This window comes from Aotus nancymaae, unplaced genomic scaffold (genome assembly GCF_030222135.1).
Source record: "Aotus nancymaae isolate 86718 unplaced genomic scaffold, 86718_ANA_hifiasm-v0.15.2.pri h1tg000021l, whole genome shotgun sequence".
Classification (NCBI taxonomy): Eukaryota; Metazoa; Chordata; class Mammalia; order Primates; family Aotidae; genus Aotus; species Aotus nancymaae.
This window is the reverse complement of record NW_026988433.1, coordinates 8624494-8651391: the sequence shown is the minus strand read 5'-3', so window position 1 is coordinate 8651391 and position 26898 is coordinate 8624494. Positions and strand designations below refer to the sequence as shown.

Here is a 26898-nt window from a genome sequence, read left to right as displayed (position 1 = left end):
GTACAATCCAGTTATTCCAAAACCAATGGTCCCGCCTTCCCACAAAAGAAGAGAGATAACCCACTTTGAAACACCGTGGTGAGGACCATACAAAATTGACTCTGGAGTTTGCAGGAGGCATGCTGCCTAGAACAGGTGGGAATGTCATCCCCAATCCCCACCCAAAACACAGATAAGTGCAAGTCCTAAGCCGCAGCACCTCAAAACACAACCTCATTTGGAAACAAGGTGTTCAGAGCAGGAGCAAGTTGGAATGAAGTCACTGGGGTGGGCCATCATCCAATGACTTAGGAAAAGAGGAAATTTGGACACAGAGACAGACACACACGGAGGGGAGATGACGCGAACAGACACGGGAAGAACGCCACGCAAACATGAAAGCTGGGATTGACGCATCTCCCAGCCCAGGAAAGCCAAGGAGGCCAGCAGCTGCAAGGAGCTGGAACTGGCAAGGAAGGAGCGTCGCCCGGGGCCTTCCAGAGAGCACGGCCCTGCAGCACCTGGACTGCCAACCGCTGGCCTCCGGGACTGCGACAGAAGAAAGTTCCTGCCATTCTCAGCTGCACAGTGCACCACCGAGTGTTAAGGCAGTCCCAAGAAGCCAGTGCAGCGTGTGACCCCCAGCAAACCACACGCCTTCACTGCAGCTGGAAAGACTCGGGGAGCACGGAGCGGTGGGGATGCGCGTTCTGTTCACCGCTGACGGGCAGTGACCGAGGCTGTGCGTCCTCCCTGGCTGATCCAGATTTCCTCCCAAAGCAAGGACAGCGCCTGGCCCCCAGTGACGTCCACGTCCCACGCAAGAGGACACATGCCAAGTCTGCAGCAGGCTGCAAACGGAGTGGAGCACCGGCCAGAGCCGGCTCCCAAGAGTGCCCCCAAGAGCGTTGTGTTGGGCCACGGTGCCTTCTAAAATCCTAAATTCGTTGCCAGCCCTGAAAATCAGAGGCTGTTAAAAAAAAAAACACCGAACCTAAAGCTTCTCTTGAAAACATCAGGTCATTGGGCCGCACCCCTTCACGCGCACAGGTTGAAAAACTGAGGCTTGGCTGCCCCTTTCAAAGGCCGCCGGGCTCCTCGTTCCACAGTCCCTACCACACCCTATTGCCTCACACCAGCCTCCTCACTCAGAAGTTCCTTCTCACTCCCGGAGGCAGCCACCTGGGCTTGCGGCCCCTCAACTGCTGGTTTATGATGCCACGTGCTCCACATTCCTCTGGCAAACTTCTTTTTAAGTGTTTATTTTGTTCCAAGCAGTGTTTAGGCAATGAAGATGCAAATAGCTTACTGCAGACACATCTTTTCTGCTGAGCTTCTGTCCTCCTTAGACCACAGTGTCCAGGAGAGCTCTGGGGGGTGGGCCAAGCTGCATGTGATGAGCTTGCTGGTAGAGGCACTTGTGGGGTGCCAAGAAGTCAGGGTTTACAAACACGCACCCTATAAGGAAATCTAGTGTTGTCACCTGTCAGGGCACTAGGGAGGAGAAGCAGGAGGAAGGAAGGAGGGATAAGGAGGCAGGAATTAGGACAGTGTTCCCAGGGAGTCCAGTCGGACCCTGGCTGGGACTGGTCCTGGGGCTTATGGGGTTCTGAAAAAGGAAAGCTTGGGGCAATCAGGGGAGGCTTCCTGGAGGAAGGGAGGTTTGAGCTGAGGCCTGGGAGAAGCAGGGGAATGGGGTCGGAAGAAGAAAATGAGCAGAGCCCTGGGTTCCAGGGAGGAAGGCAGCAATAGTGAATCTGGAGGGGCAGAAGGGGTGTGCAGGGAGAGCCTGACCCCAGCTGCAGGGGAGAGAAAGGGTGGGGCGGCCGTGCAGGCCCAGGTGTCTTGGGAAGAGACTGCGGGTTGGGGTGATGGTCTGAACCTTCTGCTCACTGAGTGGCAACCAAAGGCTGTGACAGTGCCAAGCAAAGTGATATGACTTGCCTAAGGTCGCCCAGCTAGGGAGGGCAGGGCCTGGAGTGCAGACCCAGGAGGGGGTGCAGGGCTGGCCTAGGAACCTGGCTGTGTGACCTTAGGAAAGTCGTCCTACGTGTCTGAGCGAGACCCCAGAGACCTGCTAAGAGTAACCTGGGTCCTGACCACCCTCCCTCTTTCCGCCTGCACAGCCCAGCGCTGACACTTTCCATCAGCCGACCCCGCAACGAGGTGGCAGGAGGGAAGAAATCAGGCTGCGAAAAAAGAAAAGCAGCAGAAGAAACCGGCAGGTTTCCAGGGCTGAGGGGACCGTGGACCAGGGCAGCCCCGGGCATGGGGGCAGAACGTGCCTGACCACAGGCAGCTGCTCGCACCCGGGGCGCACACCCTTTCACTGCGTCCCATGCGGGCTCCACAGATGCCCAGGAATCCCTGGAGGATCCTGCCCAGGGCGGGGTGCATCCCTCGATGGAGCCCGCTCTGGGGCTACCCCGGCCCTGCCCCAGCTTCCCAAAGCCCCAGAGGTCTGAGCATGCTCTCCTGCAGCAGGTGACGCCGACAGTGCCCGAAGCAGGTGGTGGACGGAGCGCAGTGGAGGCAGCTCGGGCAACTCCAACGTGTCTACAACCGCCTGTACAGCAGGAAGTCAGGCGTGAAATTAACTTTCACTCCACAGCCCCAGCACGCAGACACCACAGAGAAATTAAAGTGACGGGGCAAGGTCTCTGGGGAGGGAATGACCTCCCACCTTGCAGCAATGACAGCAGTAGGGGTGAGGAGGCCGTGAGCTCAGGGGAGGTGGCTCGCGGGGAGGCTGGGCGCCCCACCTGACCCCGGCTGGATCATCTCATTGTCCCACGGCTGCAGTCACTTATCACAATGTATTTATTCTCATCAGCCTCCCCTACTAGAATGTCAGGCCTCATTCACTGCTATCTCCTGGAGGCCCAAAACAGTGCCTGGCATATAGTAGATGCTCAGTAAATATTTGTTAAATGAGTGAATGAATGAATGAATGAATAAATGAGTCTGGGTCTCTGTAGATAAAACCATACTACGTGCTCTACACGCTGAGCACTGACCTCAGTGAGCAAGTATGAGACAAGTCATCATCACCCCTGTCTTGCAGATGCTCAAACTGAGACCCAGAGAGCAAGGGACACACAGCTGGTCAGATGGGCAGAACGAGCTGCAGTCCCACCTGAGGCCCCTGTATCCAGCCACGTGGCAGGACGGGGCCTGCCAGGGCCTCCCTTCCCACGCTCCAGCACTGGACCTGGGACAGTTTCCGCAGTCCAGCACGAGCAGGGTCACAAGACATCAGAGCCTGCAAGGAGTGCAGGGTGCAGAGGCTGCCAAGGGCAGCTTCCTGGGCGCTGCAGCTCTCCTGAATATTATGCACCCTTAGCTTGCATACCTCCCAGTGACAGGGCACTCACTACCTACCTCAGCAGCTCCCGCAGCGGACTTCTCACAGGATTCTTGCCCCCACCCCCAGGTCCTTTCTCCCTGTGGCCACCAAAGCAGACTTTTAAAACAAAAATCTGGCTGGGCACGGTGGCTCACGCCTATAATCCCAGCACTTTGGGAGCCTGAGGCGGGAGGACCACAAGGTCAGGAGTTCGAGACCAGCCCAGCCAATATGGTGAAACCCTGTTTCTACTAAAAATATAAAAAATTAGCTGGGCGTGGTGGCATGCGCCTGTAATCCCAGCTACTCCAGAGGCTGAGGCAGAAGAATCACTTGTACCCGGGAGGGGGAGGTTGCAGTGAGCTGAGATCACCCCACTGCACTACAGCCTGGGTGACAGATGGAGACTCCGTCTCCAAATAAATAAATAAATAAATAAATAAATAAATAAATAAAACAAAACAAAACAAAACAAAACAAAACAAAACAAAAATCTGATCACATTGCTTCCTGGGATAAACTTCATCACTAAGTTCCCTTCCAGAAGATAATAAAACCCCAACTCCTTACCAGCCCCCCGTGACCAGGCCTGTGCCCTCCTCTCCCTCACCTACCCCCTTGGGCCATCGGCCTTCTCTGTGACCCCTGCCAGCTCAGGGAGGCCCCAGGGCCTTTGCAACTCCTGCTCCACTGTCTGGGACACTCCCCAGAGGTCCACACAGCCGGGTGTTGTTCAGCCTCCAAGGGTCCCCTCAACTGCCACAGCCTGCCCTGACCTCTCTGGCTAATGCCACCCCCTCATTTTCCCTCCCATCACCCCACTCACCAGAGTGACAAAATGTTTTTTAAAATGAATGACTGCACATTGAAATTTAATAACCACACTGAAATCCAAAATATAAATGGGATGATGATTTTAGTAGAAAATATCCAAAAAAAACTAAAATTCTAAGGACAAATCAGTTCCAACAATTTACACAAATATTTTTCTAACCAAAATTGATTGCTTACTGTGTAAGAAATCTTAAATACTCATCTATTTGTTTTACATTTTATTTTATTTTTTTGAGACAGAGTCTTGCTCTGTTGCCCAGGCTGGAGTGCAGTGGTATGATCTTGGCTCTCTGCAACCTCCACCTTCCAGGTTCAAACAATTCTCCTGTCTCAGCCTCCTGAGTAGCTGGGACTATAGGCACATGCCACCACAGCTAGCTAATTTTTTAATTTTTAGTAGAGACAGGGTTTCACCATGTTGGCCAGGCTGGTCTCGAACTCCTGACCTCAAGTGATCCGCTCACCTTGACCTCCCAAATTGCTTACAGACGTGAGCCACCGCACCCAGCCCATCTGTTTGTTTTAAGCATAAACATGTTTGTTAGTGATTAAGACTTGGAACAAATTCAGTGAGGTAGTTACCTATTTAGTCAAAATGTACTTTAACAGACCACAGCCATTCTCTGATGAAGATTATGGGATGTTGAATACAGCATTGGTTTTAATATGCTTATCGTTTTATTCCACTTAGACAAAGATGAAGCCATATCTATTTTCTGGTGTTAACCATATGAGTATCTTGCTCCTCTTTGTTTAGATTGTATGGCTGTTTTTATTACCTGAAATCATCCACATTTTCAGCTTAAAATATCACTCACTTTAAGTGAAGAAAACCCTATGTAAAATTGTCAGTATAATAATACGGCTTTCACAAATTATTATGTCAAAAAGGAAAATCATAAGTAGGTATATGAAGACATAAAGAGCTTACGATAGTTATGTGAGCATAGTACTTTAGATTTGCTGGTATTTTCTTTTTCTTTTCTTTTTTTTTAATTTAGAAACAGAGTCTTGCTCTGTCGCCCAGGTTGGAGTGCAGTGGTGCAATCATGGCTCATTGCAGCCTTGAACTCCTGGGCTCAAGCAATTCTCCCACCTCAGCCTCCTGAGTACCTGGGACCACAGGCACGTGCCACCACACCCAGCTAATTTCTTTTCAAGTTTTGCTGTTTGGCCAGTCTGGTCTTGAACTCCTGGCCCCAGGCAATCCTCCCACCTCAGTCTCCCAAAGTGCTGGGATTATAGGCATGAGCCACGGCATTGGGCTGAATTAGCTGAGATTCTCTAGTTTTGTTTACTTAACTCATTCTGATTCTGTCTCCACTGCTAGACAAATCTTGATGCGAGGTGAGGACTCTGTTTTATCCAAGGCTGAGTGGCCAAGGCCTAAACAGAACCTGACACGCAGCAGGTTCTCAACAAAGGTGTGATGAATGAACAGATGAATGAATGAGTGAGTGAATGCCCCAAATAGCCCAGACTCAGTTGAGAACACCCCTCCCTCATCCCCTAAACAACCTGTGATGAGGTCCTAAGAATGTCCTCCTTGCCTTCACCACCCTCCACCTGTGGCTCCCCGCCCCCCAGACAGGGGCCCCAGAGCAAGGCAGGTCCCAGAAAGCTGCAGCAGGGACAGGGTAGCCTGACTGGAAGACAAACAATATTGAGTCGAAAGGGATGTGGTGCCAGATGAATGAGCCCACCAGGCCGATGCGGAGCCCCGGCTGCATCTGACGGGCATCCCGCAGCAGCCCAGGACACCGGAGCGGGACACATGCCCCTTCCTGAAACTCTGACACTCTGCCACTCTGCAGCCCTCACTGGACACCGGCTGAGGATAAGCCTGTGCCAGCCACACCGGTGAAGTGTCTTTGTCAGATGCTCCTGAACCTGAGAGGGCCAAGTGCCTCGACCAGCAAGGAGATTTCCAGGCTGCTGCCACAATCACTAGGAGCCGCGAGAGGGTGGCCGAGCTGAGCACCTGAGCTTGGACTAGTCAGCGACTCTCGAAGCTGCAACAGCAGTCATCTCCCTGGCCTCTAGGTCAGCACCCGCAAATGCGTGAACACATGGGAGCTTTGCATGCCTTCAGGAACAGGGAGCTCACCACTACTATACAGTCTGTAGTTCCATCCTAGAAAAGCTCGGACAATCAGACCAGGCTGAACTACCCACCGAATCAGCTGCACACCTCCCTCTGCAGCCACACTCTCACCATGACGAACCTGGAACTTCAACAGCTATGATCCCGAAGAGTCTCACCTCCAACCTACCAGCCCACCACACCCACGGCCACACATTCCTCAAAGGGCAAGATCTGCAGCCCTTTTTACCTTTTGGGTTCCTGGGCAATAACATGAGATAACATCCCCTCCTCAGCCCAGCAGTCTATGCTCCCGTTAATGCATTCCAAGAAAAAGCTGGCCCCCTTCCGGCAGCCACGCCTCCAATGCCTTGTACGCGCTTGCAGACACAATGCTTCCAGCCTCCAGCACTGCCCCATCCATCTGCACATGGCACTTAATTGACATGTTCTTCCCTCCTGGCATCGGTCTGGGAAAAGGCCCCCATCGTTAGGATACATCACACTGGCCACCTCCAAAGCCTCAGTGCCTGGATGAGTGCTCTGGTCCACCCCACGCTGGGCTGTGCCAGAGGGACCTCTCTGTGCAGATGCCAGCTGACTCCCAAACATGCTTATGCCAGAGCCCAAAACATGAGGCTTCCGCTTGCCCTGGGCCACTCCCCATTTGCCAAAACCAGCTGCCCTCTGCCTGCAACAGCTCCCTCCTGCTTGCACAGGACGCAGACACACAGCCTGGGGCCTCTGACTCCCATCTCTCCAGGCCCACCCATGCACCAGCAGCTCCCTCACCCACCCTCCCAAACCCAGACCTGCTTCCTGAAGCCTCGGAGGGGGAAACTCTCTCTACTCCCCGCCCCCACCCCAGGCCTGCTCCGACCCCATCCGAGGCCCCACCTAGGACTGTCTCCTGTCCGCTCCTCGAGCGCCTGGCCCTGGCCAGGAGTGCCTAATGGGAACAGAGAGCCCACGTCCCACGCGGGCCGCTGAGAACCCACCCACCCACCCACCCTGCCCCCATGTCTGCACGGCTGCCCGAGAGCACTCACATTTTGATGTTCTCATGATACTGCCGGGTGTCGGAGGGCTGGTTGTACAATGGCTGCAGAGGGAGAGAGAGAATCGCGTCAGAGCCCGCCGGCCACCGCCCGCGCAGACCCACCGGCAGGAGCCCCGGCCCCGGCTCCGAGAAGCCATCCCCTGGACGAGTGCTCAGCTGCAGCCAAGCATGAAACGGAACACAGGGACCCAGCAGTGGCCCCAGCCAGGAACAGGATGAAACTGGGTCCTCGGGGACAGCTGTGGGTGCCGTGACCACCCCCACCCAGGTGGTCGTGGCTGCTCTGCAGGACATTGGCAGCGCTGGCCTGGAAGGAACCACTGCCCAGAGCACACTGGGACGAGCCCATGCAGCCCAGAGGTCAACCCGAACGTGGCGGGCCGCTTGGCTTCCCGGCTCACCATGGAAACACGCGTCCCGACACCGAAAGACACCTCTCTGCCCCCAATAACCAGCAGAAGACAAAAACGGTGAATAATGCCAAGTGTTGGTGAGGTATGGGGTGACAGAAGGCTGGCACACAGCTGGGGGGACCAGAGTGTATGCACACACATTCCCCAGAGAGACAGAAGCCACCTCCCGAAGCCTCCGCCTCCGACCGCCATGCAGACACCTGGGAGCACCCGGGCACGGTGCTCGTCCAGGAGATGGACGCGGGGACGCTCCTATGGCATAGCTCACAGCGGCCGAGGAGAAGCCAGCGAGCCGCCCACCACCAGAAGGTGGCTAGGGGGATCAGGGCTCGATGACACACCACAAATCCCACCGAGCTGCGAGAGAGAGACGCACGGGGCCACGGGTAGCAAGGACAGAGCTTCAAAGAGCACACGCGGAGATGCGGAGAGCACAGCGGTGGCTGTGAAGGGGCAGGACCCAGCCAGCTGCCACACGTCCCCTCCCCGATGGAAGAATCATGGTTAGCAACCAAGGGCACAGCCTGGTCCAAATCCCGGCTCTGACACTTTCTAGCTGGTCTCTCTGGGAAGTTACTTAATCCATCTGTGCCTCAGTTTCTCCTCATCTAAAAATGGGGTTAAACTCATAGGGTTCTTGTGAAGATGAAACGAGGCAGTGCATGAGAAGCTCTGAGGTGAGGACGTGCAGGCTGAAATGCCCCGAGGTGCCAGTCACATTGCCGTCATCAGTGTGCATGACTGTGCCAATGGCACCCACCTTCCACACCACCCTGTAGCCACCATGACCTTGCTGTGGCCAGTGGAACCGCTGCACACTTAGCAAAAGCAGAGGCTTCAAGATGAGAGTTTGCGTTCCTGCTGCTTCTCTGTCAAGAGAACAAACAAGCCTAGCCTGGCCTGTAGGAAGTGGGCAGAGAGACAAGGAGCAGAACGCTGCCACCCAGCCCGGGCTGAGCTAGACCACTGGCCCACCGACTCCCCCGCCGGCCACGAGGTGCGTGAGCTGAGCCCACACCTGCAGAAGTGCGCAGCCGCCTCCAGACTGGCGAGCAGCAGTAAGCAGACGCGCTTCAGGCCCCTGAATGTGGGGCTGCTTTGTTCCCCGGCAGTAGCTATGTAACCACGCTGCGTAATTGACACGACCATCCCCGCTGTACACATGGGAGAATCGAGTCCTTAAGAGGTGACGACATTTGCCCACAGCTGGTAAGAGATGAGCCTGAATGAGAGCCGGCCTCTCAGCTCCAGCACTGGAGGAAGGAGTCTGCCCCTCTCTGCCCGAGTCTGTGTGTGCATCTGTGTGTCTGTCTCTCTCCCTCTCTTCCCGTCCCTCTCCCTCTCACACACCCACGCACACAGCAGGAGCCTCCTGGGGTGGCCATGGGTACTATGGCGGGAACACCAGGTACAGTGTGAGTGATGAGCTGCAGCGGGAAAGATGGCGGCGAGGAGTCCTGCAGGCTCAGGGCGCGGCTGCGGTGACAGAAGGGACACACAAGTCTCTTCCCTGGGGAGAGGGCTGCACACATCTCCTGATGACCCCGGCAGAGAGGGATACTCAAGCAATGAAGCCCAGACCCCCGCCCGCCCGTCCCCAGGGAAGGGCCTCTGCAGCTCTGTAGAGCCTCACAGACAGTCTCAGCTGGCGACTCAGTCTTCCTCCCTGTGGCCCCAGATCCCCTCCTAGGGAATTCACCACTGGGCTGGGGCAATTCCAGGCTCCTGCTCAGCTACTCTCCTGGGGACAGAGACGTCATCCTGCAGCTGGCATGGGCCATTCCTTCCCATACTGGGTCAGGCTCCCCCGCAACGTTCTCAGCCCTGAACGGGGGGCAGTTTCCCCACCCCGACCCTGGAGATTTGAACAAGAGAAGTGGACGGAGGAACAAGAGGGCCCACGGTCAGACTCAGTGCAGAACTTCCCAGTGAAGGTGCGGCGCAGCCTCCCTGCAGAGGGCTGCGGGTCCTCACCTCAGGAATGGCACGGGGCCCTGTGAAGATGCCCACGCGATAACCCGGGACAACTACGTTATCTTCTCTATCAAATGCCAATCAAATACAGGCCAGGTACAAGCAGGCATCGCTTAAAGGTTCGGGTTCTGGAAACAGGCCCCGATTTAAATGCTGGTTCCTCCTTCACTAGCTGTGAGCTTGGACAGGTGCCCTCAACACTCCAGCCTCAGCTTCCTCATCTGAAAAATGGGTGTAGGGCAAAGAGGACCTACTTCACAGGAATTTTGGATAGCCCAGAAAATTTCAGACTTTGAAATTTGAAGTTTGCCTTCTTTTGGTTTCAAAGATAGCAAAAAGCCTAAAGGGGCCAGAGAGGGGCTGGCAGCCCGAAGCACCTAGCACACAGACCCCGGGAGGGAGTGGTGGGCAGACGGGACAGTGCTTCTTTGGCATAGGGCGGGTGCAGGAACTCAGGACTAGCTTCTGGGGGCAGCAGGAGCCTGCTGAGCCTTCAACCCACCGAAGCCACAGGAGAGGGAGGCCACTTCCACTTCCACTTGGTGGACTCCTCCCCAGAAGACAGGGACACAGCCCCTGCTTCTCAAGGCAGCTGTGGGTGAGGGGCCAACACGGCAAAGTCCCCGAAGGACTGAGGGTACTGTGGGCTGCTGTTGCTTCTAAATGGGGTACCAGCCACTCCCCAAGGACTGAACCTCAGGAGCCGAGGGAAGACTCCGGGCCCAGAGCTGCCCGCCATGCTGGGCATCACCATGGCAACAGGCTGAGGCCAGCCATCTTGGAAAGCTCAGCTGGGGGTGGGGGGAGAGAGGGACAGTGACACATCCTGGGAGGTGCATTGCTGAGGGGACACAGGGCCCGAGGGGACTCCCCAACTCCCCCCTCACCCTCTGCAGAAGGGGCTGCACAAAGCCCTGGCGGCTCCCCAGCCCAGCACAGCTGGAGTCCCCACGTGGGGCCGCGAGGCACCTCCACAGCCACACAGGCTGGGGACATGGCCAGCCCCCGCCCCTCACTCCCAGGCCTCATCCTCCCAGGAGAAACGACCCCTGGGGGACACATCCAGGTGAGGAACACTCCCTCCCTCCTGAGGCCCAGAGGAGTATGGAGCCTGGGGCAACACAGGTAGCACCCAGGAGGCCCCAGGGCCTGGCTCTAGGCTCTCAGCACCCGTCTCTCTCTTGCTCAGCCTCTGTTTCCTCTAAAAACTGAGGCACAGCCACTCAGGGGGCAGAAAGAGGGCAAAAGGGAGCAGGTGCCAGACACAGGGCACGGGCAGAAATGAGGCATGGTGGTGACTAAGTAAGGCAGCAGGGGCCAGGGAGGAGGCGGCCCCCTCAGGCTCCAAGCCAGCCCTCGGGGCCACCAGGAAGAGCCACAGTCCCAGGCGGCCTGAGCTGGCAATAAATGAAGCGTCAGCCCCAGCCCTCAACCCGCTGGTGACACCAGCTTCTTAAAATAACGCCTTGGAACAGGAAGGAAGCAATGACTCAAAGCGGCAGAGAGGTCGGGCTGGTGGGCACGCCCTCCGCCGCTGGGCACGCCCTCCACCACCACACCGCTCCCAGCCTGGCCCGGTCCCCACAGCTGGGTTACAGGGGCCGTGTCCCACCATCTCGGTGCCCCAGACCCCTGGTTAGCGCCTCTGGTGCTATTTTCATCCTTCCCAACGCAAATTCTTCCAGGGAGGCAGCAGGTATCCGTCCCTGCCGAAGGGAGCGGTGTTGGAACTGCAACTGCAGAGGGAAGAGACCCGGGCACTGAACTCAGGGACCTGTGGCTCCTGGGTCCTCGGGCCGTCCCTGGCCCGTGGTTCCTGAGTCCTCGGGCCGTCCCTGGCCTGGGCTCCTGGGTCCTTGGGCCGTCCCTGACCCGTGGCTCCTGGGTCCTCGGGCTGTCCCTGGCCCGGGCTTCTGGTACCCAGGTGGTAGACAGGCCCCTGCAGAGGGTGCACCATGGAGTCACCACTGCTCGGAGGACGCCTGTGGCCACTCAGGCCTGGCAGATGTGTGTGGAACTGGCCGGACGCTCCCCAGGGGCTCAGCACACCTCCCCGCCTCATCGCCTGCTGTGTGGCCCACACAAGGCACTCCCCTCGCCGAGCCTCATCCAGAAAACAGGATGGCAACAGCTCTGTGAGGCACCTTCCCTGTCTCCACTGGCTGGCACCAAGCCAGGGGCCTTCGAGAGTCCAGACACTAGACCTTTAGCCTCCTGCACCATCAGCCCTTGGAAGCCTCTGCTCTGAGATCCCCAAGCAGGGGGCAGCCCCATCCCTTGTCTCCAAAGAACCTGCGAAGATTCACCATGAGGCCCCGGGTTCCAAAGCTTCTGACACCAGCAGCCGCCCGCTCCCGTCTGCCCCTGGCTGCCCACAGACAGGGGCTTCCTTGTCCGTGTCCCTTGGGCCCAAGACACGGGGGCCTCCAGGCCCTTCCCCCCAGCAAAGGCGAGTGGGGGGAGCCTGGAAATCTGGAAATAGTTGGGAACCGCATCCAACCCGGCCATCACCGTGTGGCAAAAAAGGGGAAACTGAGGCAAGAGGCACCTTCCTGGTGGGGACGTGAAATGGTACGGCCACATTGGAAAACAGTTCGGCAGTTGCTCAAGGGGCTAAACAGAGGGTTAAGAGAGGATCCAGCAACTCTACGCCCAGGCGCGCCCGGGAGAAAGGCAGACGCACGCGCACATGGAAACAGCACACGAACGTTCACAGCAGCTTTACTCTCCATGCCCCAAATATGCAAACAAGCTCATGCCCACCCGCTGGGGCGTGGGTAAACAGCACGTGGCCTGCCCCTGCAGTGAGATAGGATTCAGCCACAAAAAAGGAATGAAGGCACGACCCACGCTCCACACGGATGAGCCTCGAAAACATGATGCGGAGTGAGATAAGCCAGACACAAAGGACCGTATATTGCAAGATTCCATTTATAGGAAATGTCCAGAATAGGCACATCCATAGAGACAGAAGGGGCTCTTCTCGAGATGATGAAATGTTCTAAAATGGACCGTGGCGACAGTGGCACACATCTGTGAATACACTAAAACCCACTGAATTGTACACTTTAAGTGGGTGAATGGCATGCGTGTGAATTGTACGTCAATAAAGCTGTTTACAAAACAACAATAAAAAGAAAAACAAGGAAGCAGCGGCCGCTGCTGCTGAAAACTTCCCCAAAAATCACTTCCACTGAGAGAAGCATGACCCCAGGCTAGAGCCTGTCACCCAGGCCCCCCAGGCCCCCAGGCCCCCAGGCTCCCCAGGTCCCCCAGGTCCGAGGATGTACCTGGAGGGGGCAGAGCCCTAAAGGGGTGGGAGAGCCAGGTGAGGCTTCTGAGCCCAGCCAGTGGCAGCCAGGTGGGCGGCTGTGCCCTGCTTCTGAGCTGGAGGAGCCCCTGCCATCTCCTGCCTGCTTCTGGGAGCCTGGGGCTTGCAGTTTCTGAGTGGCCTCAACAGGACCCCAAGGCTTTGGCGGGGCTCTCCTTGTGTCAACCTGAGCAGCCTGCAGAAACTCCACGGGAAGCAGCTCATCTCCAGATTGTTCTACTGAGCACTTCACAGGGGCAGGAGCTGTACCAGGCGAGCCTTGAACGGGCATCACTGCCCTTAACCCTGGGAAGACCCTGGAAGGAGGCCCTGGAGTCTCTGCCTGTCACAGATGAGAGCACCATGGTCCTAGAAGGTCAGCCCCTTTCATAGGGCCACTTGGCAAACACGCAGTGGAGCTGAGTTTAGACGGAGGCTCTGAAGGTGTCGGACTTCTGCTTCGTTTCTTTATGAGGCAAGGTCTTCCTCTACTCCCCAGGCTGGGGTGCAGTGATGTGATCATAGTTCACTGAAGCCTCCAACTCCTCGGCTCAATCGATCCTCCTGCCTCAGCCTCCCAAGTAGCTGGGATGACAGGTGTGCACCACCACGCCTGATAAATTTTTTATTTTTTTGCAGAGATGAGGTCTTGCTATTTTGCCCAGGCTGATCTCAAATTCCTGGCCTCATGCGATCCTCCGGCCTTGGCCTCCCATAGTACTGGGTGTGAGCCACGGCACATGGCCGAAGGCGTAAGACTTTATCTGCACCCTGGGTGGACTCACATGCACACCCTAGCCCACCACGCACTGAGACTCTCCCTCATCTGGCACGTGGGTAGCTGTATGCCATGCTGGCTAGCTCAGTGGGCACAGATGGCTGTGTGGCAGGCAGGGGCTCTGGCCAGTTCTCTGGGGCTTAGGGCTTCTGCATCCACCCATCCTCAGCCCAGGGACTCCAGGAGGCCTGGGCCCTGCTTTCCCACTCTGCTGCTGACATGGCATCTTCCCACAGCAAAAGGACACTAGTGACGGTCATCATCATCATCATCACCACCATCATAGCTAATGACCAGCACTGAACCGTCCACAGGCAGGCGCCGCACCTGATGCTGGACAAACATTCACACAGCTCCCTGTCACTGGAACCCAGTGGGGCAGGCGCTATTAGGATTCCCATTTTACAGATGAGGAAGCTGAGGCACACAGAGGTAACAGACCCATTCAGGGTCACCCATGCCACGGCGCACCCGGGAGTGGACCGAGATCATGTGACCCAGAGAACCGACTCTGTGCTGGGCTGGAACAAACGCGTCGGCCTCCAGGTGTGTGATTTCTCAGCCCACACGACAGGGCTCCGGGCGTGCACAGGAGTGCACAAGTGGCCCCTCAGGCGCTCCCTGCCAGACTCCCACCCCCACCCAGCCCAGTCAGGCCTGCCCCACCCGCTATCTGTAGTCCTCGTATCAGGAAGGTGGGTTTCCTGCCTCCTCCACGGACCCTGCCTGGGCAGTGCTTGGCAATAGATGACTTCCTCCTCCCCCGCCCCCTCCCGCCTCCCTGCCCACCTCTCCCGCCACCCCTGACCTCCCCAGAACCCCCACCCCTGTACCCCAGCTCACCAGCTCCACCTGCGGCCCCAGGCCTTCCAGAATCCGATGTGCAGCTTCAGCCTTCTTCTGCAGGGTGACGGCAAAGAGGAGGAATTTAAAAAAAAAAAAAAAAACACAGATTATAAATAGAGGCTCCCCAGAGCAGCGGGCACCTGCCCAGCCCAGCCCAGCATGCTGCTGCTCCTCAGCACAGAGGAGGGAGGCCCGAGGCCCCCTCCAGAACCTCCCCAGGCTCGAAAAAACACAGAGGGGCCTCAATACCCCCGCTGCAGCCCTGGCAGGTTCGCCAAGTTTCGATTTTAGCAAACGCGCCGGGTACCCTGAAGCCTGCTCCCCGGCGGGCCCCGCTCCCCCAGGGCCCAGCGACGTGGGCACCGCTCCCAGCCAGCCCAGCCGACACTGCCAGCCCTGAGATGCCTTCCCTCGCCCTGGAAGCTGGTTGGGCTGTCTCAGAGCTAGTGCAGCCAGCTAGGGAAGGAGGAGGAGGTGGAGGAGGGAGGGTGATAGAGGCGCTCAGAGATACCCTTTCTAGGATTCTAGTGTTTCACAATCATGTGATTATTTCTGGGCTGCCCCGGGGCCTCCCCGCCTCCTCCCCACTCACAACCGGGGACTTATTAGGAAAACAGGAACATGTGGTGACGGGCTCCGTGGCCGCTCCAGCAATAGGCTGGACCTCCAGCCCCCGCCCGGGCCTCGGTGTGAAGGCAGACATTGTGCCTGGCCTGGCCCCCAGCCCCCAGCCTGGGACCACCAGGGCCCGTTCAGAAGAGGCCAGCCCGGGTGCAGGGAGGCGGGGGGCAGAGGGGCTCCTGAAGGTGGCTTCACAGGGCTTTGTCGTAGGGCAGGGGCAGAACTCAGGTGGGTCTGGGTGCCCCTGCACCAGGCTAAGTGTGTGTGCACTGGCAAATGGGTGTCCCCAGGCCGGCGCGTGGCAAGCCTCTGCTGTGATTCAGCTGCACCAGGCCAGCCACTCAGTATTTGGCAAGGACTGGACGGACAGGCCACAGAAGTCGCCATCACCATACTGAAACCGTCCCCAGTGACTCCAAGCCCAGATTGGCCAAAAGGAGGTGACCCCCAGCCCTGGGAAATACGGATGCCACCAAAAATTCAACGCAGACTTTGCCAAGATCTCCTTGCAGGGCGGAGGGGCCCAGCCTCCCTGGGCTACAGCAGAGAGAGGAGGGCATGGCAGACCAGCTCGCTCCCCCTCCCGGCCCCTGGAGAAAGACAGCGGATACCTAGGTGGGCTCAAGCTGGCACCCAGGACTGCCTCCGCCCAGAGCCCAGGGCCCGGCCCACCGAGAGCAGAACCATGCTCCCGGCCACCTTCACGCTCAGCTCAAACAGCAGGGGAGAACGATTACAGCGCCGATCACTTCCCCGAGCGCCCGCCATGAGCCAAGCATCGGGTACACGCGCGTTCCTAACATTTCAATCCCATGTAAGCACCACGGGAGGCACACACAGGAGTATCCCCATTTCACAGATGGTGAAACTGAGGCACAGAAACACAACACAGGGAAGAAGCCCTTCGTATGACCTCCAGGACAGAGGAAGCCAAGGCCCAGGTCCCTTGCAGGGCCACCCCTAGGCTTGGGACTAGTATTTCCGGTACACAGGGGCAGACATCAGCCCGACAGTCACTGCCCCAGCCACACCCTTGAAGCAAGAAAGAGTCTGCCCTGGGGTCCTCAAGATGGGAGAACTCCTGAGCCAGGCCCAATGAAGGACTGGGTATGGGGTGGCATGGGGGCAGGGCAGCTCCCGAACACTGGGACTGGGCAGAAACATGGGAAAAATGACACCTGGCTCCTGCCTGCAATAAATCCAAACAACTGGCAGTTGGTTAAGAGCAGTGACAGCAGATTACTGCGCTCAGGCAGAGAAAGGTACGTGTGAAAGTGGGGCACAAGTCACTCCCCCGGAAAGGTAACAGGAGGGATATATAGGCTGGGTTTTGAGGAGCGAATAGGAGTTTGTGTGCATCATCTGTGGGGATCAGTAGCAACTGTCCATCTATATAAAGGAATGATACCAAATGGAAAGGGCCAAGCCACTAGAAACGCCACGGCCACACAGCTAGCACCCAGAGAGCAGAGAGGACCCCTTCTTCAACTGCTGAAGCCACAGGGAGCCCCACGTCCTCCTGTCTCTCTGGCTGTTTCCTTCACCTCCTGCCCCCCACACCTCCTGCTCTCAATGTTGGATTTGTTCCGGCTCCACCGTCTTCTGTGGTCCTGCCTGTCAGCCTTCTGGGGGGCGTGGGCCTGTGGGGCCCTGTCCCCAGATGGGCTGACCTTTCTCAACACATCTGCTCAACACTGGGGAGCTAGCTGCGCTCTAACCCGCAGCAATCTGCGTCTCCTGTCTGGCCACACTCACCCGGGGTGTCCCAGGACTTTGGCAAGGATGTTCTGCAGGGAACAAAATGTCACCTCTTCCCTCTTTCAATGCAGAGGAGACACCTGCCAGAATGCAGCATGGCTGGGAACGTGGATGTGGGCCAGATTCAGCCCCATGCCAAAAATTCCCCCTCACCTCCTCGGCTGCTGACTTCCTGCCACCCTGAGCACCAAATCCAAACACCTCGCTAGAGTCAACAGGGTCCCAGCCCTCACGGGCCCTCGACCTCTGCTGGCCCCTCACTGTCCCCTGCACACTGAAAGCCACTACTGCATCTGAGCCTTTGCACCTACTGTTCCCTGCCTGGAATGCTGTTCCCCACATGTTCACATGCTCTCGCCTGCCTCTTGCTCACGTCTTGACTCAGCCTCCCCTCCCCAGAGAGGCCTTCCCTGATCCCCCACAGGAGGCCGGACCACCTCCCTCGAACACTCTTTTCCCCGCCAGGCTGTCTTCACAGCACACTCCGTCACGGGTAAGGGTGTGCATCCCACTGTTTATGTTATTGGCCGTCTCTCCCAATGAGGACATGAGGAGCAAGGCGCCTGCTCTGTTCTCTGCTGCACCCACAGTGCCTGGAACAGTGTCTGGCTCAGAGTGGACACTCAGGAATGGTCTAACTCCTGGAAATGGGGCTGGGCTGGCTCCCTCGATCAGGCTGTCTCTAGGGCAAAGCATTCACGTACCCCCAGGCTCTCCGGTCCCAGCCCAGAACCCTGCCCTCTCGACATGGCTGCAGCTGGCCCAGTGCCGCTGAGCTGCTGTCGTCCAGCAGTGCCCAGCACAGGACGGAGGGTAGCGGGCACTTTCTCCAGGGCCGAGTGGGAAGCAGTTGCATCCCCTGGCATGCCTGGCCTTTCCAAGGACACGGGGGTGGGGGGCACAGAGGTGGAGAAGAGGGCAATCTCCCTACTCTCCGAGCCACAACCAGGATTGCCAAGTCTCCCAGTAACCTGTTTCTGGGGCGCAAGGGCTGCCCCATTTTACAGATGGGGAAACAGAGGCTCAGAGAGGATGCCTGGATAGGAGGTCACCAACCCACACAGCTCTAGGCAAAATCCCAGACCCTTCCCACCTGACCCTCTCCCACCTAGAACTTCCCACCCCAACGCTGCCACGGCGGGTATTTGCACATCTCCTCCGCCCCCCGGGGCCGCCTCTGACGCTGGCTCCCTGGCTGCCCTGGACCTGGCACACAGCGAGTGCTCCAAAGGAGCTCCTGCCTGCATCCCCGTGTGGGTCCAAGACCCAGCTGGCAGGGAACGCCAGGACACACTAGTGAGAGCAGAACCAACTCCACCTGGCAGTGGCAAAACCCAGGGGCTGCTCCGGCATAGAGGAGGGCCTGGGGCTGGGCTGAAGCCTGCCGGCTGGGAGGCTGGAATTCAGGGGACTCAGCCCCACCCTGGGGGAGAAGGGAAAAGGGCTTTCTCAATCCCATTGAAACCCGATGGCCCCCACAACCTCCCATGTGCCTGGCCTTCAGGGCAAGGTCTCCGCTCTGACAGCAGGGGATGGGGGCTGATGCTGGAGGAGAGGTGGCCGAGTCTGAGAGCAGCCACTGCCCAATCTCACCTGGCTCGGAGAGGAGGACCAGGGACCAAGCCAATGAGGGGCCCAGCTCCCCGTGGCGTCCACCCCCGGAGGGCCTCTCGCCAGGCAACCAGGGGTCAGGGCAGGTTCTCACTCGAGCAATGGCCCTCCTACAGGGACCCAGGGTCTGTGTGACCAGGCCTCCCTGTTGCCAAAGAGCCCAGGAGCTGTGCTAGGACACACAAGTCCTCAGTTACCTGTGCAGATGGGTGCATGGGAGCACCAGATCCATGTGACCAAGTGCACATGCCAAGATCTAGGAATGCACAAAGACAAACACACGTGTCCACATACGCCAAGGCACGCACAGGCACTCACACAGGCACACCAAGTGGACATGAGGCGACACACCCGCCCCACACACACCAGCTCACACACATTCATTTGTACATACATGCACACAGTCTAACTGCAACCACGTGAACGTGTGTATGCACACAGGGGCACAGACATGCCAATACCTACACACATGTCCCACACGTGCCAATCCACATAGGAATGTGTTCACACGTGCACACAGCACCCACAGGTACACCTGCACACGTGCACACGGCACCCACAGGTACACCTGCACACGTGCACACGGCACCCACAGGTACACCTGCACACGTGCACACCCACACCCACATGTGTATGCATGGATGTGTAAGTGCACAGATAACCACGGGCTCCACATGCTGACTCACACACACACACGTGCACACAGCCATCCAGAGGTCCACACACACACGTATGCGCATACACATACAGAGGTGCGCCGTATCGATGCACACATCACCAACGTGCGTCCCACAGAAGCCAACTCTCAGTATTCATTTACAAGTGCACACAGCCACTCAAAGGCACATGTGTATGCTCACACAACACACATGTATCCAATACACACACCACACACACACGTATCCAACAGGCATACCACACACACACGTGTATCCAACACACATACCACACACACACATGTATCCAACACATACCACACACGTGTATCCAACACACATACCACACACACACATGTATCCAACACATACCACACATACACGTGTATCCAACACACATACCACACACACACATGTATCCAACACACATACCACACACACATGTATCCAACACATACCACACATACACGTGTATCCAACACACATACCACACACACACGTGTATCCAACACACATACCACACACACGTGTATCCAACGCACATACCACACACACGTATCCAACACATACCACACACACACGTATCCAACACATACCACACACACATGTATCCAACACACATACCACACACACATGTATCCAACACACATACCACACACACACATGTATCCAACACATACCACACACACACGTATCCAACACATATACCACACGCACACATGTATCCAACACACATACCACACACATGTGTATCCAACACACATACCACACACACACACACGTGTATCCAACAGGCATACCACACATGCATCCACCCACATGTGCACACGTGCAGCCACAGGCACACAAACCACACGTGTCCACGTGCGGCTCTCCTCTAAAGCAGAGAAACAGCCCTGACAGTGACCACTCCCTGGCCGCTCCCCTGCCTGGAAGCCCCATTCTAGTCCCTTTTCGGCCATTCTGACCTCCTCATCTGCAGACTGGGGGCAGCACCTACCCACCCAAGAAGCCCCAAGCCCGCAGCCCTGCACCCAAGCCCCTCCTCCGCTGGCTGCAGTAGTGCCTCAGGGCAGCAGCTGACCCTGAGCTTCAGCTTCCTCATCTACAAACCGAGCCCCATGCCCATAAGTCCCGTGCAGAGCTCTCCCAGGGTGTGTGATGAGCAGGAAAAGCGGCAGATCGGGGGGACGTGTGCAGCAGCCTCATGGGGCTGAAACGGACAATGTGAAAGAACCCCTGGGCCCTGGGGGCAGTTAGGATGGCGAGGCGGCTGGGCACACAGGCCAGAGGTGGGGGCCTGGCCCAGGATGCTGGGGCCACAGGATGGGGTCTGAACCACTGCTCTGAAAATCTTGCATCACAGGGTCTGACGCTGGGCCCTGCAAACGAGCATCCAGAGTGCCAAAACCCCCAGCAGGCTCTGCTGACTGCTTCACGTCCACAGCGACTGCTGATGGCGTCACTCATCCCTGCCCTGCTCTGTCCCTACCACACTGTGCACACAATGAGTCCCAATCACACTGTATAAACACGTTCCTGTTAAGACGCTTAAACTCAAAGACGAGGACTGGAGTCTTACGCTGATCTCTGCATTACTCAGCAACTGGAGGTCGCTGCTTCTATCAATCCTGCCTCTTCTTCCCCATGTGAATGAGCCATCAGCATCTCTACTGGAAGCAGCCTTCTATGTTTCCCCAGTGGACCTAGCTCAAGGCCCATCTCCTCTATGAAGCCCACCCTGATTGCTCCCCAGCAGCCTGCGCTGAACAAATTTTCCTACATATCCACACTCTGCTAGTGCTGCCTGCCTGTGTGTTTTATCCAGATTCCAAGTGTGCTCCTTGTCTCAGAACCAAGAGGCTCCTACCCTCACGCCCACCACCTTTGAAGGTCAAAGAAGACGCCAGTCCCCTCTCTGGGACTTGCCATGCCCCTCACCCGAATGCCCTCCTTCCGGCCCACTGGCTGCCTCCAAGAAGCCTTTCCCGGTGCCCGCTCCAGGTCACGCTCTGCCCTCCCAGTCCGGGGCCACCCCGCCTGCTCCTGCTCTCAGGCTGCAGAGACCCCGTCGGCTCTTCCGCCATCTGTGCACACCTGCCCGGCCTCCGCCCACGCAGGCAGCTCCCGGGAGGCAGGAAAAGCCTTGCTCAGCAGGTGCCTCACCAATGTGCTCCGAATGGATAATGAGCCAGACTCCGGCACTCAGAACTGCCAGGCAGGCCCTGCCCAGCGGGGAAGCTGCGTTTTCCGGCAGGCTCGGCGTTTAGAGACAGACCCTTGTCCTCCATCTCTCCAGGAACCAGCAGGGAAGGAAGGCGGATTAAAATTTAATCCTACTGATCCCCCAAGGGGCGGTAAGGCCTGGCTGCTCCTGCCAAAGGCGGCTGGGGGCCTCCCGCACAACAGGCTGCAGGCTTTGGAGGCTCGGAAGCTCAGCCCAGGTGGAGGGTCCCCACCAGCTCCCACACCCTCAAACCAGAGGCCTCTTCCACGGGCAAGAGCTGGCCACACGCCTCCATCTCCCCTCCCCTCCTGCTGCCTGGACACGTCCACGACAATTACTTCATGTGCATCTGCTGTGTGCTGAGTGGTTTTAGATGCTGGAAATACAAATGAAAGTAAAAGTGGGCAGGAATAAAATCCCTGCCCTCACAGGGCTTCCATTCATAATAAACAGAATAAGTAAAATATGAATCACATCCCATGGGGACAGGGGCTGAGGAGAATCAGAAGCCACAAAGGAGGAAAACGGGAAGGAAGAGTAGAGGGTTGAAACGGGTCTTGCTGAGAAGGGGACATTTGAGCAAAGATAGAAATGACAGTATAGGCCTTGCAGGAAGAGAAGCTCCAGGCAGAGGGCCAAGGTGCTGCAGCAACGTGCTGGGCCACTGACTCGGCCTCCACAGCTGCTGGTGAGAACCATGCCTGCTCTCCACCAAGGAGCAGAGAAGGCAGGCAGAGGTGACACTCTCAGGAGCCCTGCCCATGTCCTCTCCACTTTGGGCTCCTGGAGCCACCTCAATCTTGGCTCTGAGTCCCAGGCTCAAAGCTCACTTGCTCTGCAATCTCAGGGAGGTCACCTTCCCTCTCTGAGCTTTGGTTTCTTGGTAAGCACAGTGGAGAGAGTAATAGCAGTTCTATTAAATACAAATAGTATTCTATTAAATGTACAAGGTAAACAATTACAAGAAGAAATGACAGCTACGATAATGACAATTAATAGCACCAGCTGGCACTTTCTTGGTGCCAGGCACTGTCTGTCCTAAGGGTACTAGGACATTAGCCTCTTTAATCCCCACGCCAACTGTACTAGCCAATGCCATCGTTGTCATCATTTTAAAGCTCTGGAGCATGAGGCACAGGGAGGTTTAAGCAAAACGCTCCAGGTCACAGAGCCAGGAAGTAGGAGACATGAGATTTGAACCCAGGATGCCTGGCTGAAGCACGTGCGGCCCCTTGGCGCTCCTATGACTGTTACTACAGGTGCTTGGGGTGAGGGGACAGGGTGTGGAAGAGTGACCCAAGCTCGTTCCCAGGCCCCAAACAGGCTCGTCTCATTCTGCATGACATTGCTGTTTCTAGAGGTGGAAGCATAGCCAAACTGGTTGATCCAGTCATTTGCCGCCTCAGGCTGCCACTACAGACACCTACAACATGACTCCAGAGGCCTCCCCACCCCCACCTCAACTCTGAGCACTGATTGGCCAAGGAAGGTATTACAGAAGACGCAGCTGGGAAGGGGGGCTGGGGCCTCTGGCAGGATGCCAAGACAGGGAGAGGAGGTTCCTCATCTGTCACACTTCACAAGGACCAGTCCCTCTCTGGGCCTCAGTTTCCTCATCCAGAAAATAAGGGAGGGGGGATCAATATCCACAGATCCCAAGTGCATCTGGAAAAAGTCGACTGTAAAACATCAAAGCCCAGCTGGTACTGGCTTGAGTGGGAAGATGGGGAGCTCACCACCTCACCAGACATAAGGTTCCACCTTGGAGGTGCACAGGCCCTCAGGGTCCAGCCCCTGGAGACACGGGACACCTCAAGCCCCTCCACCAAGACCAGACCCCCTATCAATACCCGGCTGCTGCCCCAGTGAGATCTCCATGGCCCCCACAACCTGCTCCTGACCCCGGGATTCAGTCATCTCAAAAGCCCCTTCCAGGGCGCAGTGCCAGTGGAAGCCAGTGCTGAGAACTCAGGCCCTGTGGTCTGACAGCTCACAGGTTCAAATCCAGGCCCAATGCTTCCTAGACGTATGACTCTAGACAAGGTGCTTAACACCTCTGGCCTGCACCTGCTGTCCGGGACTGACGGGAAGGGCTGCTCCATGAACGCTCGCTGCTGCTGTCACAACGTCATTATCTTTTACCTCAAAGGGATTTCCTGCACACGTGCCTCAAGTGGTGGCCCCTGGTGCTCTCCTGGAGCTCAATGCCTCCGTGTTGTGTCGCATCCTGCTGGCCAGCCACGATCTCATCTGTGTGTCTGAGCACAACAGCTCAGAGGCCACACCAGGCTGGCTTTCCATCGGCTACCTTCCCCCACCCACTCACAAACCCTGCGTCTTTGGGTGAGAGGGTGGCGAGGTACCCTCCCCATTTCGCAGATGGGAACACTGAGGCCCGGTTCAAGGTGCTCCCCGGGAAGCACCTTGTGGCCAGCAGGCGGGGGCGGGGGCACGTACCCGGTTCTCGTCGTAGATGATCTGCACCAGGCTGCGGTGCTTTGACTCGATGGGCGGTGGTGACACTGGCTTCTCGGGCTCGGGTGGCTTGGCGGCCTCCTCCTCCAGCTGTTGCTGTGGGAACAGGTAGAGCATGCCGGGTGAGCAGCCCGGCGGGCGGAAGGAGGGCTGCAGCCCCTAGGCCACGGGGAGGCCCCCTTGCAGCCCGGGCCTCGGCCACGCACAGGAAGTCAGGCTGCTACCCATTTCCTGTGAGTCACCCCAGGGACTCCGCACCCTGAAGAGGCCCCAGCTCCCGGGCCGGCTGCAGCCTCCAAGCTCCAAAGCCAGGTTCAAATCCTGCCTCCGTGACTTGCCAGCTAGGGAAGCACAGGCTGCAGCAGCCTCACCCCGCTGGGCCTCAGTTTCCCCATCTGTAAACAGGCTGATTGCCGTGTCCTCATTCTGACTGCGGTGCATACTGAATGAGTTAGTTACACAGGCAGGCACAGTCAGGCCTTCTACAAGCCAGCATTACCACACATTGCAGTTCCCATGGGCAGCATCAGCGCCAGGAGACGCTGTGCAGAGTCCGCGGCTGCACTGGGCAGACTGGAACCCGACTCCCACTCCTACTAGCTGTGCGGCCTTGAGAAGCTGCTGGACTTCTCTGTGCCTTACCTTCCTCATCTGGAAAATGTGGACAAATGACTTACTATCCTAGAGAGCTGGTGTGAAGGTGAAATGAGGTGATGATGCCTGCAAAGCACTCGGCAGGGGACACACAGACAGCACTCCACACACAGAGCTCCGCATCCTTGCTTCATCCCCATCCCCCTATTATCCTCATCCCCCCATCAACCTCATTCCCCACCATCCCCATCCCCCATCATCCTCATCCCCCATCATCCCTATCCCCCCATCATCCCCATCATCCCCATCCTCCATCATCCTCATCCCCCATCATCCCTATCCCCCATCATCCCCATCTCCCCATCATCCCCATCTCCCCATCATCCCCATCCTCCATCATCTCCATCTCTCCATCATCCCCATCTCCCCATCTCCCCATCATCCTCATCCCCCCATCATCCCCATCTCCCCATCATCCCTATCTCCCCATCATCCCCATCCTCCATCATCTCCATCTCTCCATCATCCCCATCTCCCCATCATCCCCATCTCCCCATCATCCTCATCCCCCCATCATCCCCATCTCCCCATCATCCCCATCTCCCCATCATCCCCATCCTCCATCATCTCCATCTCTCCATCATCCCCATCTCCCCATCATCCCCATCTCCCCATCATCCCCATCCCCCCATCATCCCCATCTCCCCATCATCCCCATCTCCCCATCATCCCCATCCTCCATCATCTCCATCTCTCCATCATCCCCATCTCCCCATCATCCCCATCTCCCATAATCCTCATCCCCCCATCATCCCTATCCCCCATCATCTTCATCACCCCATCATCCCCATCCCCCATCATCCTCATCCCCCATCATCATTATCCTCATCACCCTACCTCCTCATCTCCCCATCATCCCCATCCTCCATCATCCTCATCCCCCATCATCCCCATCCTCCATCATCCCCATCTCCCCATCATCCCCATCCTCCATCATCCCCATCCCCCATCATCCTCATCTCCCCATCATCCCCATCCCCCACCATCACCTTCATCATCATCATCCCCATTCCCCATCATCATCTCTCCATCATCCCCATCCCCCATAATACTCATCCCCCCATCATCCTCATCTCCCCATCATCCTCACCCCATCATCCTCATCTCCCCATCATCCCCATCCCCCATCATCTCATCTCCCCATCATCCCCATCCCCCATCATCACCTTCATCATCAACCCCATTCCCCATCATCCTCATCTCCCCATCATCCCCATCCCCCATCATCCTCACCCCCCATCATCCTCATCACCCCATCCCAACATCATCACCACCATCATCATGCCCATCCCCCCATCATGCCCATCCCCCCATCATCCCCATCCCCCCATCATCCCCATCCCCCATCATCCTCATCCCCTCATCATCCTCATCCCGATCATCCCCCCATCATCCCCATCCCCCATCATCCTCATCACCCCATCATCCTCATCCTGATCACCCCCATCATCCCCTCCTCATATGTTCATATACTGGACCCCCTCCTAACACCCTTGGAAAGGGCATTCCATCATGCTGCCATCTGCTTCATAGCAAGAGGGTGGCTGAAGACCACAGGGTTTAGGGCACTGGCCCAAGGTCAGATGGGAGGCCAATGCCCAGTTCTGCAATGTGACAAGGCATTGTGAGTGAGATCAGAACATGGTCTGCTCCACTTATGATGCTCACACAGCCCGCACGTGACCACAGGGCATATCAGTATGAACCCAAAAAGGCAGCCAAGAAGTGAAGGCAGAAAGAGCCAGAAAACCCAGGGTCCTAGCTTCTGCAGACTCCGGTGCTGGAGGCCTGAGCAGAACTGCCTCAGTCCCATAGCGACCCCTGGTGGTTGCTTCAGGAAGGGCATCGAAATACTCCCGCAAAGCACCAATGAACTGCAAGAGGAAGAAGTCCACAGCCCGGAAAGGGTGGGTGGAAGGGAGACCCCTTCCAGCCGGGGAAGGTGGTCCTCCTGCAGGCACTAGAGAAAAACACTACCTGGGACACCTACAGAGACCCAGCTAAGAAGGCGACTGAGCTCTGCTGGGCCGGGATTCAAGCCTGAGCTCCACGCTCACCAGCTCTGCAGTCTCGGGCAGGGCACTTCACCCCCAACCTCAGTGTTTGCTCAGCGAAACCCGCGAGTACACGCCCGCCTCGTAAGGTTGTTTGGAGGATCAAGGAGGCAATGCAGGAAACGTCCTCCTGCACGGCAGCGACGCGCTAAAAAGGGCTGTCTCATGGAGTCAGAACCACAAGGGACACCACTGCACAACATCAAAAACGTTTTTCCA

General features: G+C 57.2%; 1 protein-coding gene across 24 annotated transcripts in view; it reads right to left on the bottom strand.

Annotated features, from left to right (window-relative positions):
- Positions 1–26898, bottom strand: part of NCOR2 (nuclear receptor corepressor 2) — a 211703-nt gene that overhangs the window by 115950 nt on the left and 68855 nt on the right. For 23 of the 24 annotated variants that reach the window (XM_064379585.1, XM_064379594.1, XM_064379584.1 and 20 more), the window contains exons 6-8: positions 23954–24067; positions 14621–14677; positions 7292–7344 (exon numbers count right to left, since the gene is read on the bottom strand). In XM_064379585.1, coding sequence (XP_064235655.1) covers positions 7292–7344; positions 14621–14677; positions 23954–24067 — 224 coding nt within the window. Of the gene's footprint in view, positions 1–7291; positions 7345–14620; positions 14678–21435; positions 23323–23953; positions 24068–26898 lie in introns of those variants that run through there. The other variant, XM_064379604.1, reaches the window with a different exon arrangement.